This window comes from Tachyglossus aculeatus, chromosome 17 (assembly GCF_015852505.1).
Source record: "Tachyglossus aculeatus isolate mTacAcu1 chromosome 17, mTacAcu1.pri, whole genome shotgun sequence".
Lineage (NCBI taxonomy): Eukaryota > Metazoa > Chordata > Mammalia > Monotremata > Tachyglossidae > Tachyglossus > Tachyglossus aculeatus.
The window spans coordinates 46,602,709-46,618,441 of record NC_052082.1 but is presented as its reverse complement, the minus strand read 5'-3'; the positions used below and the strand labels follow the sequence as shown (position 1 = coordinate 46,618,441).

Below are 15,733 nucleotides of genomic sequence, written 5' to 3'. Positions count from 1 at the left end.
GGTAGAGAGTAGGGTGCAAAAACAGTGTGAGCCTAGGAGTCAGAGGTCCAGGGTTCTAATCCCAGCTCTGCCACTTGTCTGCTCTGTGACCTTGGGCAAGTCAGTTCACTTCCTTTAGCTTCAGTTGCCTCCTCTGTAAAATGAGGATTAAGATTGTGAGCCCTTTGTGGGACAGGGACTGTGCCTTTCCTGGGGCTCCATGCTTGCACTCCCCGATATTGTCCCAAGTAGTATGTTGTTGCCACCACCCTAAGTCTCTTAGATCTGGAGTTCCCAGTTTAGTAGAGGGAAGGGGACAGAACAGTAGATATATATTGAAGAACACAACATAGAAATAATAGACCCAAGTGGATTAAGAAACAAATAGATAAGTGAGTGAGTGCCCAGGTGACTGAAAGGATGACCAGATCAGTGGGGGGGGGGGGGGGGGGGGGGGAGATGGACATAGAGGGGAAGGAGTGTGTGCGAGTGTGTGTGTATGTGTGTGCGAGAATGCTCGCGTATGTATGTGTTGCATAGGTTAATCAGGGAATGCCTCTCAGAGGAGGTGGTTTTCCGGGAGGCTTCGAACAAGGGTAGTGATGTATTCTGACAGAGCTGGGAAGGAAGGGTCTTCCAGGCCCAGAGACACATATGAAGAAATGGGTCAGAGCCAAGGACAGCTAGGGAGGGATGGTTTAGAGATTGGCTTGGTGGGGTTTTGTTTTAAAAGAGACGCTCCAGAAAACCACTGGAGTCTTTTGCAGAGGGAAGCAATGTGGTCAAATGGAAAGAGCACAGGCCTGGGAATCAGTAAACCTAGGTTCTAATCCAGGCTCCTCCACTTACCTGCTGTGTGACCTTAGGCAATCAGTTAATAATAATAAGAATAATAATAATGATGGTATTTGTTAAGCACTTACTACGTGCAAAGCACTGTTCTAAGCGCTGGGGGGATACAAGGTGATCAGGTTGTCCCGCGTGGGGCTCACAGTCTTAATCCCCATTTTACAGATGAGTGAACTGTGGCACAGAGAAGTTAAGTGATTTGCCCAAAGTCACACAGCTGGCAATTGGCGGAGCCGGGATTTGAACCCATGACCTCTGACTCCAAAGCCCGGGCTCTTTCCACTGAGTCACGCTGCTTCTCTAGTTAACTTCTCTGTGCCTCAATTATCACACCTGCAAAATGGGGATTTAATACCTGTCCTCCCTCCTACTTAGACTGTGAGCCACCTGTAGGACCTAATGATCTTGCAACTACCCAAGTGTTCAGTACAATGCTTAGCACATGGAAAGTGTTTAACAAAACCCACAAATATTATTATTATTATTATTGTGTTTTTGGAAAAAAGATAAGTGCAATTCTATGAATGCTAGGTAGAAGAGGGAAGAGGCTGGAGGCAGTTGGGAGAGTGTTACAGCAATCCAGCAGAGGGTGATGAGAACCCATATCAAAAGTAGCAGCGTGGTCTAGCGGAAAAAGACCTCTGCCTACCTGCTGTGTTACCTTTGAGCGAGTCACTTCAGTTCTCTGTGTCTCAGTTTCCTCACCTGCAAAATGGAGATTCAATACCTGTGCTCCCTCCTACTTAGAATGGGAGCCCCATGTGGAACCTGATTATCTTGTATCTACCCCGGCGCTTAGTACAGAGGTTGGAACATGGTGAGCACTTAACAAATACCACAATTAAGAATTGTTATTATCAAGGGTGGTGGTGGTTCTGTGTGTGGAAAGAAAGGGGTGGGGGGAATCTGAGAACTACTACAGAGGAAGATCCGGGAGTGTTGTCAGAGACGATGAGAGTTAGGAAAAGGAAAGAGTTTTATGGGAGATGATGAGGTATTCAATCGTATTTATTGAGCGCTTACTGTGTGCAGAGCACTGTACTAAGCGCTTGGGAAGTACAAGTTGGCAACATAAAGAGATGGTCCCTACCCAACAGCGGGCTCATGGGGTGGCCAGTCATCTCGATGGAGATGACCCCAAACAGGAAGTAGTGCAAGATCATAGAGCAGGTGAGAGAGGTCGGGGCAGGGACTACTTAGAGTAGAGGTGGAAATGTGAACATTTGAGCTTGTGGCCATACCGAGATGAATTATGGAACCAGATAGCTGGAAGATTGACTCATTTATAATTATCTTTTTTTTCTAGTAAGTTTCCCTTCTCCCCTCCTGGGAAAGGGTCTGTCATTTGTTTCCCTAGGTAGCTGGCTCCCTTAGTTTATTTTTGTTTATCTCTTGTGGGAGGGCCCTCATTCTTTTCATTCCAAAATGGACCTCATTCAAAACCAACAGTGAGATACTGCTGAGCTCTAGGTGAATGGTGGAATCCGATACATCAACGTGAGTCAATTTTCATGAACACTGCTGTGTAGATGAACTGGGATATTGACCGACCTACTCTCTGTTCCTCGATCTCACCTATCTCACTGCCAAAACCTTGCCCAAATCCTCTTTCTGGCCTGGAACTCCCTCCCATTTCATCTGTGACAGCCCACTATCCTCCCCACCTTCTAAGTCCTAAAAATCACATCTCCTCTGACTACATCCTTTATTTCCCCATCCAACCTCACCTCTGCATCAACTATGCACTTGGTTGTACACATCTTAAGCACTTTGATACTCCCCCCCTCCCCCCAGCACTTACCCCAACAGCCTTCTACTCTACTATACTCCCACCTGTAATTTATTTTAATATCTGTATCTCCCTGTGGACTTTAAGCCCCTCAAGGGATGGGATTGTGCCTACCAACTCTAATAATAATAATTATGGTATTTGTTAAGCACTTACTATGTTCCAAGCACTGTTCTAAGCCTGGGATAGATGCAAGGTAATCAGGTTGCATACAGCCCCTGTCCCACATGGGACTCACAGTCTCAGTCCCTGTTTTACAGATGAGGTAACTGAGGCACAGAAAAGTTGAATGACTTACCCGGGGTCACACAGCAGTCAAGTGGCAGAGCCTGCATTAGAACCTACGTCCTCTGACTCCCACCCTTGTTTTTGTCACTAGGCCATTCATTCATTCACTCAATCGTATTTATTGAGCACTTACTTTCCCAATCTCGTAGTTCAGTGCTGTGCATAGTAAGCCCTCAATAAATACCATTGATTGATTGACTGGGTAGTAACACATCTTTTCATCATTGGCATTCGTCAATCAAGGAGACACTGGCCAGATATTATTAAGCCCCCCCGTGGGACAACCTGATCACCTTGTAACCTCCCCAGTGCTTAGAACAGTGCTTTGCCCATAGTAAGCACTTAATAAATGCCATTATTATTATTATTATCATTGACAATAAAGTAGAAAAGCAAAAACTAAAATAAACCCGAAGCTTTACAATTTAAACAAAAATATTTCCTGAATTAAAAAAAAAAACTGGTTACTAATTCTCCGATTACTTGTTTTTTTAAAAAATCTACCTCCCCAAAATCCATACTCTAATAAATATTGGCTCCTGCGAAGACTGATCACAAGGTGGAGTGGTCAAGGAGCAGCAGGGACTATAATTAGGGGAGGAAATGGAAAACCCTGCCTGGGGGTGGGAAGCCCAGTTGGGGAGGGGACAGCAGGTGGGATAGGGGTGCCCAGAGAAGGGGCAGGGAGTTCCGGGGTAAAGAAGGAGGCCCTTGGAGGAAAAAATGGGAAGACAGAACAGATATGTGGGGCCGGACTCACTCCCAATTCTGGGGCCTGGGTACTTTTTTGAGCATTTATTAAGTGCTTACTATGTGCAAAGCCCTGTTCTAAGCACTGGGGAGGTTACAATAATAAATAATAATGGCATTTATTAAGCACTTACTATGTGCAAAGCACTGTTCTAAGCACTGGGGAGGTTACAAGGTGATCAGATTGTCCCACGTGGGGCTCACAGTCTTAATCCCCATTTTACAGATGAGGGAACTGAGGCCCAGAGAAGTGAAGTGACTTGCCCAAAGTCACACAGCTGATTCAAACCCATGACCTCTGACTCCAAAGCCCGGGCTCTTTCCGCTGAGCCACGCTGGGGTGGAGGCTCTGGGGTGGAGGCCCTGGGGATCTGATGGAGTCCTGGGGTAGAGGCCCTGAAGTGGAGACCCTAATGTGGAGGATTTGGGCTTATTCCCTCCTGAACGGCAGGGAAGCAGGCAGGTGGCTGGGCAAGTCTGTTGGTTGGCTAAGTGCCCCCTACCAGCCAGACAGACCAACCATGTCACCCCTGAGGCATCAAACTCAACCTGCCCCCCGCATCCATGGCATAGTGGATAGAGAACAAGCCTGGGCATCAGATCTTCTGGTCATGGGTTCTAATCCTGGTTCTGCCACTTGCCTGCCGTGACACCTTGGGCAAATCACTTCACTTCTCTGTGCCTCAATTACCTCATCTGTAAAATGGGGATTGAGACTGTGAGCCCCACGTGGGACAAGGGACTGTGTTCAACCCGATTTGCTTGTATCCATCCCAGAGCTTAGTACAGTGCCTGGCGCATAGAAAGTGCTTAACAAATACCATAATTATTATTATTATTTTACCCCACCCTCCCAGCTCTGGTCCCCAGGCAAGACAGACAGATCCAGGGTCTGCCCTCAGTAACACTTTATTGGCAGTGGCATTGGATGGGAGTAGTGGCCCAGACCTGACCAGCTGTGCCAGGTTGTGCTGTTTCCGTGCCTGAGATGGGGCTGGGGTTGCCCCCGCCATGGCCAGCTCTCCCAGAGGGAGGGACACGGGGGCAAAGAGTCGACTTCTCCAATATGGGGATTGAGGGGGATCAGCAGTCCAGTGGCAGCTTCCATCCTGCTCCGCCCCAAAGGCCGCCTTGACTACCAAAGGCCAAATCCCCACCCGCAGCCTTTGCAGTAAAGAGGGCACCGAACTACCAACAGTCCTTGCCCCAGAGGGGGCTTGACTGTGGGCTGGCCTGGCTGCCAGGGGTGCAACCTGTGAAAGCATCAGCGGCAGGAGGGCTTCTGGTGGGAGGGGGAGTCTCTGGGCTCTGGAACTCCCTCCGACCCAAGGCAGGATGAGCTCCTGTGGGAAACATGAGAAGGAGAGTGAGGACAATGTGAGAAGCCTCTCTGCAGGGGGTCAGGTTAGTCTGACCCAGAGCAGTAGAGAGCCACCCCAGGGCTCTGCAGAGACCCCCGAGCCTAGAACATACCTTGGGAACAGCCACACATTAACTCCAACGCTTCACTTAGGAACTTATCGACACCCTCTTGTGAACTCATGTGTGCCCACCTGCTCTATGGACAGTGTTGAAAACACTGCCTCCCCGATTAGAGTGCAAACTCTTTGTGGGCGAGAAATGTGTCCCCTGACTATTCCATACTTCCCAAGTGTCTAGGACAGTGGGCATTCCGTGAATGCTACTGCTACCGCCACTTCTGCAGTAGTTGAGTCAGGATATGAAAAGTGCCTGAACCAGCGTGGTGACAATTTGGATGGAGAGAAAGGAGAGGATTCTGGAGACATTGGGGAAGAAAAACAGGCAGGATTTGGTTTCAGACTAAGTGTGGGGGCTGAAAGAGAGGAGTCAAGAATGATGCCAAGATTGCTGGTTTCAGAGACGGTGAGGATGGGGTGTTGTCATCTGTGATGAGAAAGTTAGGAAGGCGGGGTTTGAGAGGGAAGGTGAAGTTTGGGGTATGTTGACTGAGAGGTGCTGGGAGAGACGTCCTGAAGGCAGGAGGAGGAGAAAGGTCAGGGCTAGTGATGCAGGTTTGGGCACCATTTGTGTAGAGGTGAAGTTGAAGCTGTAGACTGAAAAGAGAAGGGAACCCAGAACCAAGCCTTGAGCCTTCAGATAGGAAGTAGAAAGTAAAATATAAGCTGGAAAAGATAGAGTGGCCAGAGAGGTAATAGGAGAATCAGCAGAGAACGTTTCCAGAAAAACTAGTTAGATGCACTGTGTCGAAGGCAGCCTAGAGGCTGAGAAGAATCGAGGCAGGATAAAGTATGTTACATGTAGTGAGAAGGAGGTTGTTGGTGACCTTGGAAAAAGTGGTCTCAGAGAGGTTGGGGTGGTGGTGGTCGAAGCCAGACTGTAGAGGGCCAAGGAGGGAGTTGGAGGAGAGGAAATCAAGGCTGAGGGGTGGAAATAATTGTGCATTGCCTGGAGGAAATATACAATTTGTGAGTGATGTGCATGCATGCATACCCAAGTTTCGTAATGCATCTCTCTCTGTCTCACTCTCTCTCTCTCTCTCTCTCTCTCTCTCTCTCTCACACACACACACACACACACACACACACACACACACGCACACACAAAATATCACCAGGTTCAACAAGTCCTGCTCGGAGGGGCCCCTCTGGGTCCTCATTCCCTGCAGGGGAGTGGGGTAGCTAAGGGAAAGAAAGGGACCGGGAATGGGAAGGAGTGGGGTATTCCTTACCCAGTTTCTAGTTCTTCTCTCCCCAGGCAGACAGATTCAGGACGGGGAGTGAACTGCAGTTTACAAAACCCTGAGGATGCCTGTTGGCTTTGAAGATGGTCTTGGCGACAGATGTGATGCCCGTGTTGTCACAGATGACTCGGGACAGGGAGATATTAGCCAGGGCCTGGCGTTGCTGGGAGGAGAACACAGCTTCGTTCTCCCACCAGAATCTGCTCGGATGGAGGTGAGAAGATGGGTCAGAGGTCAGGGTGAGGTGGGAAAGCTGACTGTAGGTCACCTCCATCCCAGGCACGGTCTCCTCCCACCTTGCCCTGCCCCCGCTATCCCTGCCAGACCAGTCCCGGCTAGCAGGACGGGGGGCAGGGCCTCCTGATGGGCTCTGGGCAGGGTCCAGATTGGCCCCTTCTCTCTGCAAGTCCCAGTTTGGTGAGAGGGAGAGGGCAGGACTCCTCATAGAAGCACAGCTTTGGTTCCAGGATGGAAGTAAGCAGGGAGAGGGGGCTTCCCTCAGCTCCCTCCCCAGCCCAGGCCCTATCAGTGAACAGAGCCGAAGCCGCTGGGGAGTTGTCCCCAGTTCCCCACCTCAGCAGCAGCAGGTCCCCCTCCCACCAGCCCTCCGTATCAGTCTCTGAGTTCCAACTCCCACTGAGCTCTGGGCAGCAAGAACCAGGCTGAGCCTCCCCTGGGCCTCGCCCTGAACTAAGGAGGCTAGGAGTTATTCCTCCCATCTTCCAAGGGAGAAACAAGCCCAGAGGAAACAAGTGACTTGTCCCAGGTCGCCCAGAGCCCCAGCCAGCCCCAGAGCTCCGGGGGAATCCTAACCCTGTCCTGGGGCCCTGCCCGCCAGCCCACCAGGGCTAGCTGCAGGCTCTCTCACCGATCTCCATCCCGGAGCTTCCTGAATTGGGTCCCGATGAGGCAGGCCAGGAGGGACCCCGTCCTACCGCCGGGCTCCAGGGGCTCCGCCACACCTCCCATCCAGATGTCGATGTTGTCCGGGCTGCCATACTGGGCTATCAGCTTCCGGGCAAGCTCCTGGTTCCTCAACACCGTGGTGAGCTCCCCTTCCGTGCGGGGCTTTGGGAGCCCACAGAACTGTCTCCAGGCATTGTACCCTGCATAAAGGGAGCGATTTCCTTAACACTGGAATGGAAGGTGCTGGCCCTGGCAGGGAGGCCCAGGAGGAGGCCTGTGGGGGAGGCTAAAGAGGGAGGCTAAGGCTGGGGGAGGCTGAGGAGGGAGGTCACGGGGGAGGCTAAGGGGAGAGAGGCTAAAGGGGCGGCCAAAGGAGAAGGTGAGGGCTGAGGCTGGGAAAAAAGCCAGTGGGGAAGGCCAAGGGGTAGGAAAGGCTGTGGGGAGGCAGATGGGAAGGCCCAGGGGAGGCAATTTTCCCACGAACCAAGAAGATAGGAACTGATCCTGGACTGGGATGGGTCCCCATCCCTTCAGGTCCAGCCTAGGCTTTGGGGGCAGTGGGGAAGCCGGAGTCCAGGCAAGCACGTGGGACTCTGGGGGACCTCTTACCCGGAAGCCCATGGTCCCTGCTGCGCTGCATGTTCAGGGCCGGGAGGTCCAGCCCGATCCTGCGGACTTGGAGAAACAGCCGCTCCCGGATCTCATCCACCACAATCTGATTCTGCCGGTTCAGCTTGGCCGGGGTGGCCATGAGGCCGCGGAGGATGGGGTCGATGCCACCTGTCAGAACAGGACAGCCCCTGCCGTCGGCCCCAGCGCTGGAGTGGGGGGGCCGGCGTTGGGCTGACCGGGCCGAGCCGACCGGATCGGGGAGGGGTACGGCCTCTTGTTCATTAGGATGCTCCATCCAGGATGTGGCCAAGGACAGTTGGCCGGATGCTGAATGCATCTCATTCCCAGGTTAGAGGGGTTAGGAGGTACACCCCTGGGGCTCCTGGGGCGGCCTTTTTGGAGAGAGGCCCGGCCTGTTGAGGTTGTGGTCCCTGCTGGGGACTGACAGCCTTGGGAAAGCCCTGGCCCTGGACTATGGAGTATGCCCCACGGCAGGGTCAATGTGGCCCAGGGGCCAGAGGGCTGGGGTGTAGGAGAAGCTCCTTCTGGGCATTCAGGCAAGTCGGACCTCTCTGGGCCCCAGTTTCCCCATCTGTAAAATTGGGATCGGCGGCTCTCTGCCTCCTGGCCCTCTGGAGGTGCTGTGAATCGGGGCAGTGGAGGTGGGAAAGCCTGGAAGAAGAGGGTGTGAAGCCCAAGTGAAGGGAACGAGGGAGGGGCCCAAGCCCCTGGTCCTGGGCCTGGAGCTAGTGGAGGATGCATGATGCCATGGTTACCCTGTTGTACCACTCTCCATGTGGCGAAGAACACCCTGCTGAGGGGGACCTGGGGTTCGGGACTGGCCGGCTGGTAGCGGCTGTCTAGGCGGAACATGAAGGGCTGGATCAGGGTATGGCCAAAGCGGAAGGCATTGGTGAAGACATTGGCAATGCGGGGGTCCACGGACTCGTTGTAGCCCCGGTAGCGGGGCAGGTACTTTCTCATCCCGGACTTGCCCAGCACCAGAGGGAGATAATCTCGGTAGGTGATGATCTGGAAGAGAAGATCCCGGAATGGGCCCCATCCCAATCCCCGCTCCTCATCCCTATTCTCCCATCTGCCATCTCCCACCCCATCCCTATCCCTCATTCCCCAACCCCATTCTTCATCCCCCACACCATTCCTATCCCTCATCCCTGTTTCCTCATCTCCATCCCTCATCTCCCCCAACATCTCCCATCCTCATCCCCTATCCCTGTCCCCCTTCCCCACCCCATCCCCATTCCTATTCCCCATCCAATGCAGAGCCCAGCGTTCCATTCATCTCCTCACATACTCATTCACTCTGTCAATCAGTGGTATCTATTGGGCACCTACTGTGGGCAGCGTACTGTACTAAGCACTAAACATGATTGAATGAAAGTTAAGGTTTTGGGGGAGGACAGTAAAAGCAGAAGGACATGGTCCCTACTCTCAAAAACCTTTGCAATCTAATTTCCCCTTCCCTCAGCTCTCGTGAGCGTCCCCTGGATGCCCCGGACTGAAGGAGTGTCTGGGGAAAATAAAACAGAAACCCAAACAAGGAACTGACTCTCTAACAGGGAAGACAGACTTGAAAATATTCTGAGGAATATTTATAATGTATTATATTGTAATATTTATATATTTAGAGAAAATATTTAGAGTAATAGGATTAAACTGTTGAATATACATGCAATCCCTTGCAAGTGCCGAGGGAAAGCATAAATCAATATGCAATGTGGGACACCACTGTTAGGTCTTGAGATGTTGGGCGGTAACGGGGAAGGCTCACTGGAGGAGGGAGGATATTAAGAGGGCTTTGAACATGAGCAGGACTGGGATCTGCCCGTTGGATGTGAGGGATGTTGTGGGGAAATGGAGATGGGAGAGTCAAGACCCAGCCAACTTGAGACAGGAGTGCCCAGGCCCCACGGATTCCTGCCGCCGGGAGTTCCCACCTGGATCATGGCCCCCACGATCTTCCGGGCCTCCTGGTACAGCCGTTCCCCACCCCACTGGGGGTTGAGACGCCGCAGCTCCGTGGCCAGTCGGTTGTGCTCCCTCAGGAAAAGCGTGTGCATGGAGGTCAGTTCGGGCATCTCACTGGACCGGGTGTCCCCTATAGAGACCCAGACGAAACCCCAGACAAATGTCCCATCCCGATCCCTTACCCCACCCCACCAATCCCTTCCTGCCCTGGACTACTGTTGGGTCATTAATATGGTGATATGGGTAGATTGGTAGAGGCCTGGGCTCTCGTCCCAGCTCTTCCACACTGGCCTGCTGTGTGGCTATGAGCAAGTCATTTCACCTCCCTAGGCCTCTAGTTTCCCATCTAGAAAATTAGTTAGCTGCTCCGCCCACCCATGACTTACACTGCGAGCTTCCTGTGGAACAGGGACTGGATTCAATCTGATTAACTGGTACCTACACAGTGTTTGGCACAGAGTAGGTACTTAATAAATACCGCAACTAAACAAGCCGTTCTCAGACCTTTAGATTCGAAGAGGACATTTCTCTCTCTTTGAGAGTGCAGAAGGGAGACTCGGAGAGATGGGGAAAGAAATCTCTGTCCATTTGTGATTCTATACCTTAGACTCCCTCAATGTCTGCCCCAAGCTCTCCAAGTCCCATCCAAGGGGACAGAACACCAGACTCAGCCCGACCTGAGCCTGGGGAACCTACAGGAGAGATTTGAATGCTAGCCAGACCCCACCACCACCCGGGACTCCCTCCCCAGGAGTCCAGAGCCCCAGATTGGCCCCGGGGACACCAGGCCTCTCCTCTGACCTGCCAGGAAGCAAGGGATGTCCTGGGAGCGATTGGTGAGGAGGCAGGGGTCGTCAGAGAGGTTGTCGAAGGGCAGGAGGCTCCGGCCAGAGTCATGGAAGCGGGTGTTGACGGCCAGGAGGCCCAGCTGGTTGGACTGGTTCCTCAGCCTGGCGGCCAGGGCGTCCTCACTGCCGTACACCATGCTGGCATCCAGGAAAGAGGTCAGCGCATTGATCTGGTCCCGGATGGTGATGTTGCCCGAGGGGCAGGCCGGTGAGGAGCGGAAGAAGGGGATGCAGTCGTTCTGGTTGGAGATCCGGGGGTCGTTGGGTGGGATCTGTGGCCCAAGAGATATGGTTGGGTTTAGGCCCTCTGGCCAGGGAGACCCAAAGCCAGGGTGGAGAGAACCCTGCTCCTATAGCTTCCTCCCACCAGGAGGACCTGCCTGCCCCTTGTCGGAGGCCGAGCTACGGAAGGGAGGCAGGAGAGGCTACGAGCCATGTGGAGAAGGCTGCTAGGGTGGGCAGAGCCCAGAGAAGGGCCCAAGGAGATCCCTGTCCTGGACCCACCTCTGGTCTGGGCTGAGGGAGCAGGGAGAGAAGGGGGATGAGAAAGGAGAAGTTGTGTCCTGAGTCTGGAAGAAGGAGGTGGAGTGAGGGCAGGGAAGTAAACCCGGGAGAGATGAGCAAGGAGGAGAAAGGAGGAGGAAGAGAAGGAACAGGAGGAGGAGGCAGTGTGGCCTAGTGGAAAGAGCCCAGGGCTGGGAGTTATCGGAGACTCCCTAATGTCCTAGTGTGTGACCTGGGGCAAGACATTTAACAGTTCTGTGCTGTTTCCTTATCTGTAAAATGGGGATAAGAGACCTGCTCTCCTTCCCTCTTGGACTGTGAACCCCATGTAGGACAAGGACTATGTCTAATCTGATTATCTTGTTCCTACCCCAGTGTTTAGCACAGTGCTTGGCACTTGGTAAGCGTTTAACAAATACCATCATCATCATTATAGGAGGAGGGAAGGAGGAATTGCGGGGAGGAAGAGGAATAGGGAAGGAGGAGGAGGAATCAAGGAGGAGGAGCAGGAGGGGAAGGGCGCCCTCCCTGCAGCCCCCAGCTCCCCAGGCTGCACCTTGAGGGGAAAGCAGGGTGGTTGTTGGACACAGGTGTGATCGCAGTCCAGGCCTTGAGCAAAAGTGAGGCGGGCAGCTGGCTCAGGGGTGAAGTCCAGGTCATGGTCGATGAACTGGCCCCACTGCATAAACATGAGGGCCCGCTCCTGGTCCGGGGTCAGCATGTCGTTGGGGAAGCGTACGATCTGGTTGGACACGGCACGGGCCTGGCCGGAGAGGAAGCCTGGTTCAGAGGGGGCGTCTCCCCAGCTGACCCCCCCCCCCCCGCCCCCACCTGACCTCCAGCTGCCCTGCTGCCCTGAGTGGGCCCAGCTGGGTCCAGGTGGGCCGGCTGCTGGCAGGGCAGTGCCAGGATAAATACCATCACCGTCATCACCACAAGTGTCCACGCTCTCTCCACCTACCGGCTGGATTAGCCTCCTCACTGGACTCCCTGCCTCCATCCCTTGTCTCCCTTGTCCACTAGCCCACATCCAGCTTCCCAAATCAACTTTCTCAAAGGCCAATCCCCACACCTCATCCCCTCACCTCTCTCCCCAGAATCACCAGAGACTCCCAGCAGGTGACCATTGGCTTCCAGGCTCCTCCAGCTGTTGCCCTTACCTGGCTGCTCTCTTGTCTGCCCACCCCCTACAGTTTAAGCTCTTGACTTCTCCCACTCTAACCTCCAAATTTCCCATCTCAACCCTCCCTACTGCCACCAAATCCTTCCACGTCACCTTCACAGAACCCTGGGACTCCCTCCTTCCAAGTCCCCCTAAGCAGCGTGGCTCAGTGGAAAGAGCACGGGCTTGGGAGCTAGAGGTCATGGCTTCTATTCCCAGCTCTGCCACATGTCTGCTGTGTGACCTTGGGCAAGTCGCTTAACTTCTCTGATCCTCAGTTACCTCATCTGTAAAATGGGGATTAAGACTGTGAGCCCTACGTGGGACAACCTGATCACCTTGTATCCCCTCAGTGCTTAGAACAGTGCTTTGCATGTAGTAAGTGCTTAACAAATGCCATCATTATTATTTATGGTATTTGTTAAGCACTTACTATGTGCCAGGCACTGTCTACGCGCTGGAATATACACAAGCTTATCGGATTGGACATAGTCTGACTAATTCCCATCTCCACCCCAACTCCCTCAGCTTCCAGGGTGGGCCACCTTTGGATCTTGTGGAGTACAGTGTTTGGCACAGAGTAGGCATTTATTATTAATTATGTTTGTTATGGATTTGTTTATTTGGGTCTATTGTTTGTATCCGTCCTCTCATTGATGACGATGGTTTACCCATCAGCAAATTCACTGTCTCCCCATTAAATGGTGAGCTCCTCTAGGGCAGGGACTGGACCATCTATGTCTACTGGGTCTTTTCCAAGAGCCTAGTCCACTGCCCTGCTCTGACAGATTTGGGGGGTCACTGCTCATACCAACAGTGAGCTGGGTTCTGCTGTAGCCTGAGACCGATGAGCAGGTGAAGACACATGCCAGGAGAAGACACATGCCAGGGGAAAACAAACAGGGGAGACACACTCCAGGTGAAGACAAAAGCCAGGGGAAAACAAAAACCAAGGAAGACATAAACCAAGGAAAGACACCAGCTGGAGAAATACACAAGCTGGGGGAAGGCACATCTGGGGAAGACACACGCAAGGGAAAGACACAGGCCAGGGGAACACACAAACTGAGGAAGACAAACCAGGGAGAGACATGATCTGGGGGAAGCCAGAAGCCAGAGGAAGACACAGGCCAGGGGAAGACAAAAATCAGGGAAGCCACAAACTAGGGGAAGATACAAGCCAGGGGAAGACCTGGGCTGGAAGCCCCAGCCCTCTCTTACCAAGGGGACAGGGAAGCCGTTCCGCTTCTTCCCGGCCGTCCATCCATAGGGTAGGGAGACGCCATCCTCATACTCAGCAGGCAGCCACCTGGCCAAGGCCCGGTTGGACGCCCCCAGTGTGAAGCTCCTCCTGGACAGGGGGAAGTGAGGGTCTGAGGGGCAGATACCCAGGGGCCCGGCTCTAACAGCTGAGCCGTAGCGAGCGGTCCGAGCCACTCTCTTTCTGCCCCTCAGCTCTCCCTGGGATGGGGGCTCAGAAGTTGCTGTCTGATCCCTGGTTCATTGCCCACCACCCTGGCTCTGCCCCTCACCTGTTGTTGCAGTCGCCAGTGATGGTGCGGTACTTGTTGTTGTCATCACAGTTCACCCCCAAGCCCTGATAGGCACAGCCACTCGCCTTGGACAGTAGCTGCAGCTGGGGCGGGCTCAGCACGTCTTGGCAGGGGACAGTAAGAGGTGGGGAATGGAGAAAGAGGGGAGGGGGGAGAAGGAGAATTGGGAGGAAACCCCTTGAGTTGAGCCCCTACAACCCCAATGAATCCAGTCCCCAATTCAGTCCCAATCCTGCCTCTCCCTCTGTCCCCTGACCCAACGCCGACCCCTCCTCCCTAATCTAAGCCCCCTGCCCCATCCCCTGCCCCTCCTCCCTAACCCAGTCCCCATAGCAGGAGCCCCAGGGTATTCCCCACCCATCCACTCCCTGCAGCCCAGCCCAGGCAGTACCAGTGATGTTGAAGGGCCCCCTCCGTGTTGCCCGGAACTTCTCCTGCAGCAGGCTCAGGGCGACGTGCAGATAGTCAGCCGCCCGCGTGGCCGTACGGGTTCTGGCCACCGGCTGCTTGAAATGGGCCAGTAGGTCCACGGGCCGGGCCGTCCCGCTCCGCAGTCGCTGCCTGATGCTGAGCGCAGGGACGGGGGGCGGGGGTCAGCCCCGGATGGAGTTCGGGGGTGGTGCAGACAGGAGTTGTGGGGGGCGTGGGGATGGGAGCCCCACCCCTGGGGTACCAGAGGGAAGAGATGGGGACCGGGTACAGATGGTGCAGGGAGGGAGGCAGATGCCTTGGGCTGGCTTGAAAGTGCAGCTGGCTGCCTGGTGTGTGGGGGTGGGGGTAAGGGTGAGGACCCTCCTCCCATCAACACTCCTGGCCTCCTCATCCTCCCTCCCATCCCCCCAACCCCAGAACCCCTCTAACCTTTCCCGGGTCTGCTTGTAGGCTGTGTCCACCAGCTGCTTGGCCTCCTCCATACTGCTCAGCAGGGCCAGGGTCCCCAGCTCCTCTGAGGCACCTACTGAGGGGTGGGGAGAGAGCTCAGTGACCAGTACAGTGCCTGGCACATAGTAAATGCTTAACAAATGCCGTAATTATTTTTTATCAGCATCCAGGAAAGGCTACCTGTCCCCTGCCCCCGTCCCTGCCCGGAGCCTTTCTGGGGCCGTTGTTTCTCCCCACAGGTCCTGTTTGCTCCCATCCCCTCCACCGTTCTCCTGCCTCCCCCGGCCCCTGCCCCCTCCCCCTGGAGCCACCCCATTCTGGGGCCGCAGGGTCTAGTTACCAGGGGAGACCATCGCCAGGCCCAGCAGGTTCAAGCCCATCAGGGCTGACAGGATCCTTGTTAGTGGGAGAAGCAGTTTCAGCTCTGAAAGAAAGAACCCACCCTTAGTGAGCCCAGGAGGGATTGGAGGGATCTGCAGAGGCCCCAGCCCCTGACTCATTCCACCCCCACCAAAGGAAGTCCCCAAATGCCCAGATAAGCCCCCCGCACCTAGCCTTCATGCTTAGGGTGGTGGGAAGTGTGGCATCCCCTGGAGCCTGCCAATGGGGGTGGGGTGGGTGGTCACAGCAGGGAGGGAGTCTGTCAACTCTTTATGGGCAGGCAACAAGTTTATCGATTCTGTTGTATTGTCCTCTCACAAGCGCTTAGTACAGTGCTCTGCACCTAGTAAGTGCTTAATAAATGTCATTTATTGGGGTCTTCATGGCCCCCAGGACAACACAGACCACTTCCCGTGGACATCAGCCAGCCCCCCTTCCCGCTGCCCCCCGCCTAGCTACTCCCCCTTCATCACCCATGGGGCTCGGGACCCAGTTAGTCAGTTTACCTGCCACCATCAT

The 15,733-nt window shown here is 54.1% G+C and overlaps 1 protein-coding gene across 1 annotated transcript; it reads right to left on the bottom strand.

The window, feature by feature from the left end:
• Positions 1 to 4,558: 4,558 nt before the first annotated feature.
• On the bottom strand, positions 4,559 to 15,733 carry MPO (myeloperoxidase). The gene is made up of 14 exons (XM_038759444.1): positions 15,721 to 15,733; positions 15,174 to 15,257; positions 14,813 to 14,909; positions 14,343 to 14,518; positions 13,931 to 14,054; positions 13,620 to 13,749; positions 11,793 to 11,999; positions 10,686 to 11,004; positions 9,854 to 10,014; positions 8,672 to 8,927; positions 7,893 to 8,063; positions 7,246 to 7,483; positions 6,366 to 6,577; positions 4,559 to 4,998 (listed from the first exon to the last, which is right to left on the bottom strand). Exons 1-13 carry the CDS (start codon positions 15,731 to 15,733, stop codon positions 6,373 to 6,375), a joined length of 2,181 nt encoding a protein of 726 aa, XP_038615372.1. The 3' UTR covers positions 4,559 to 4,998; positions 6,366 to 6,372.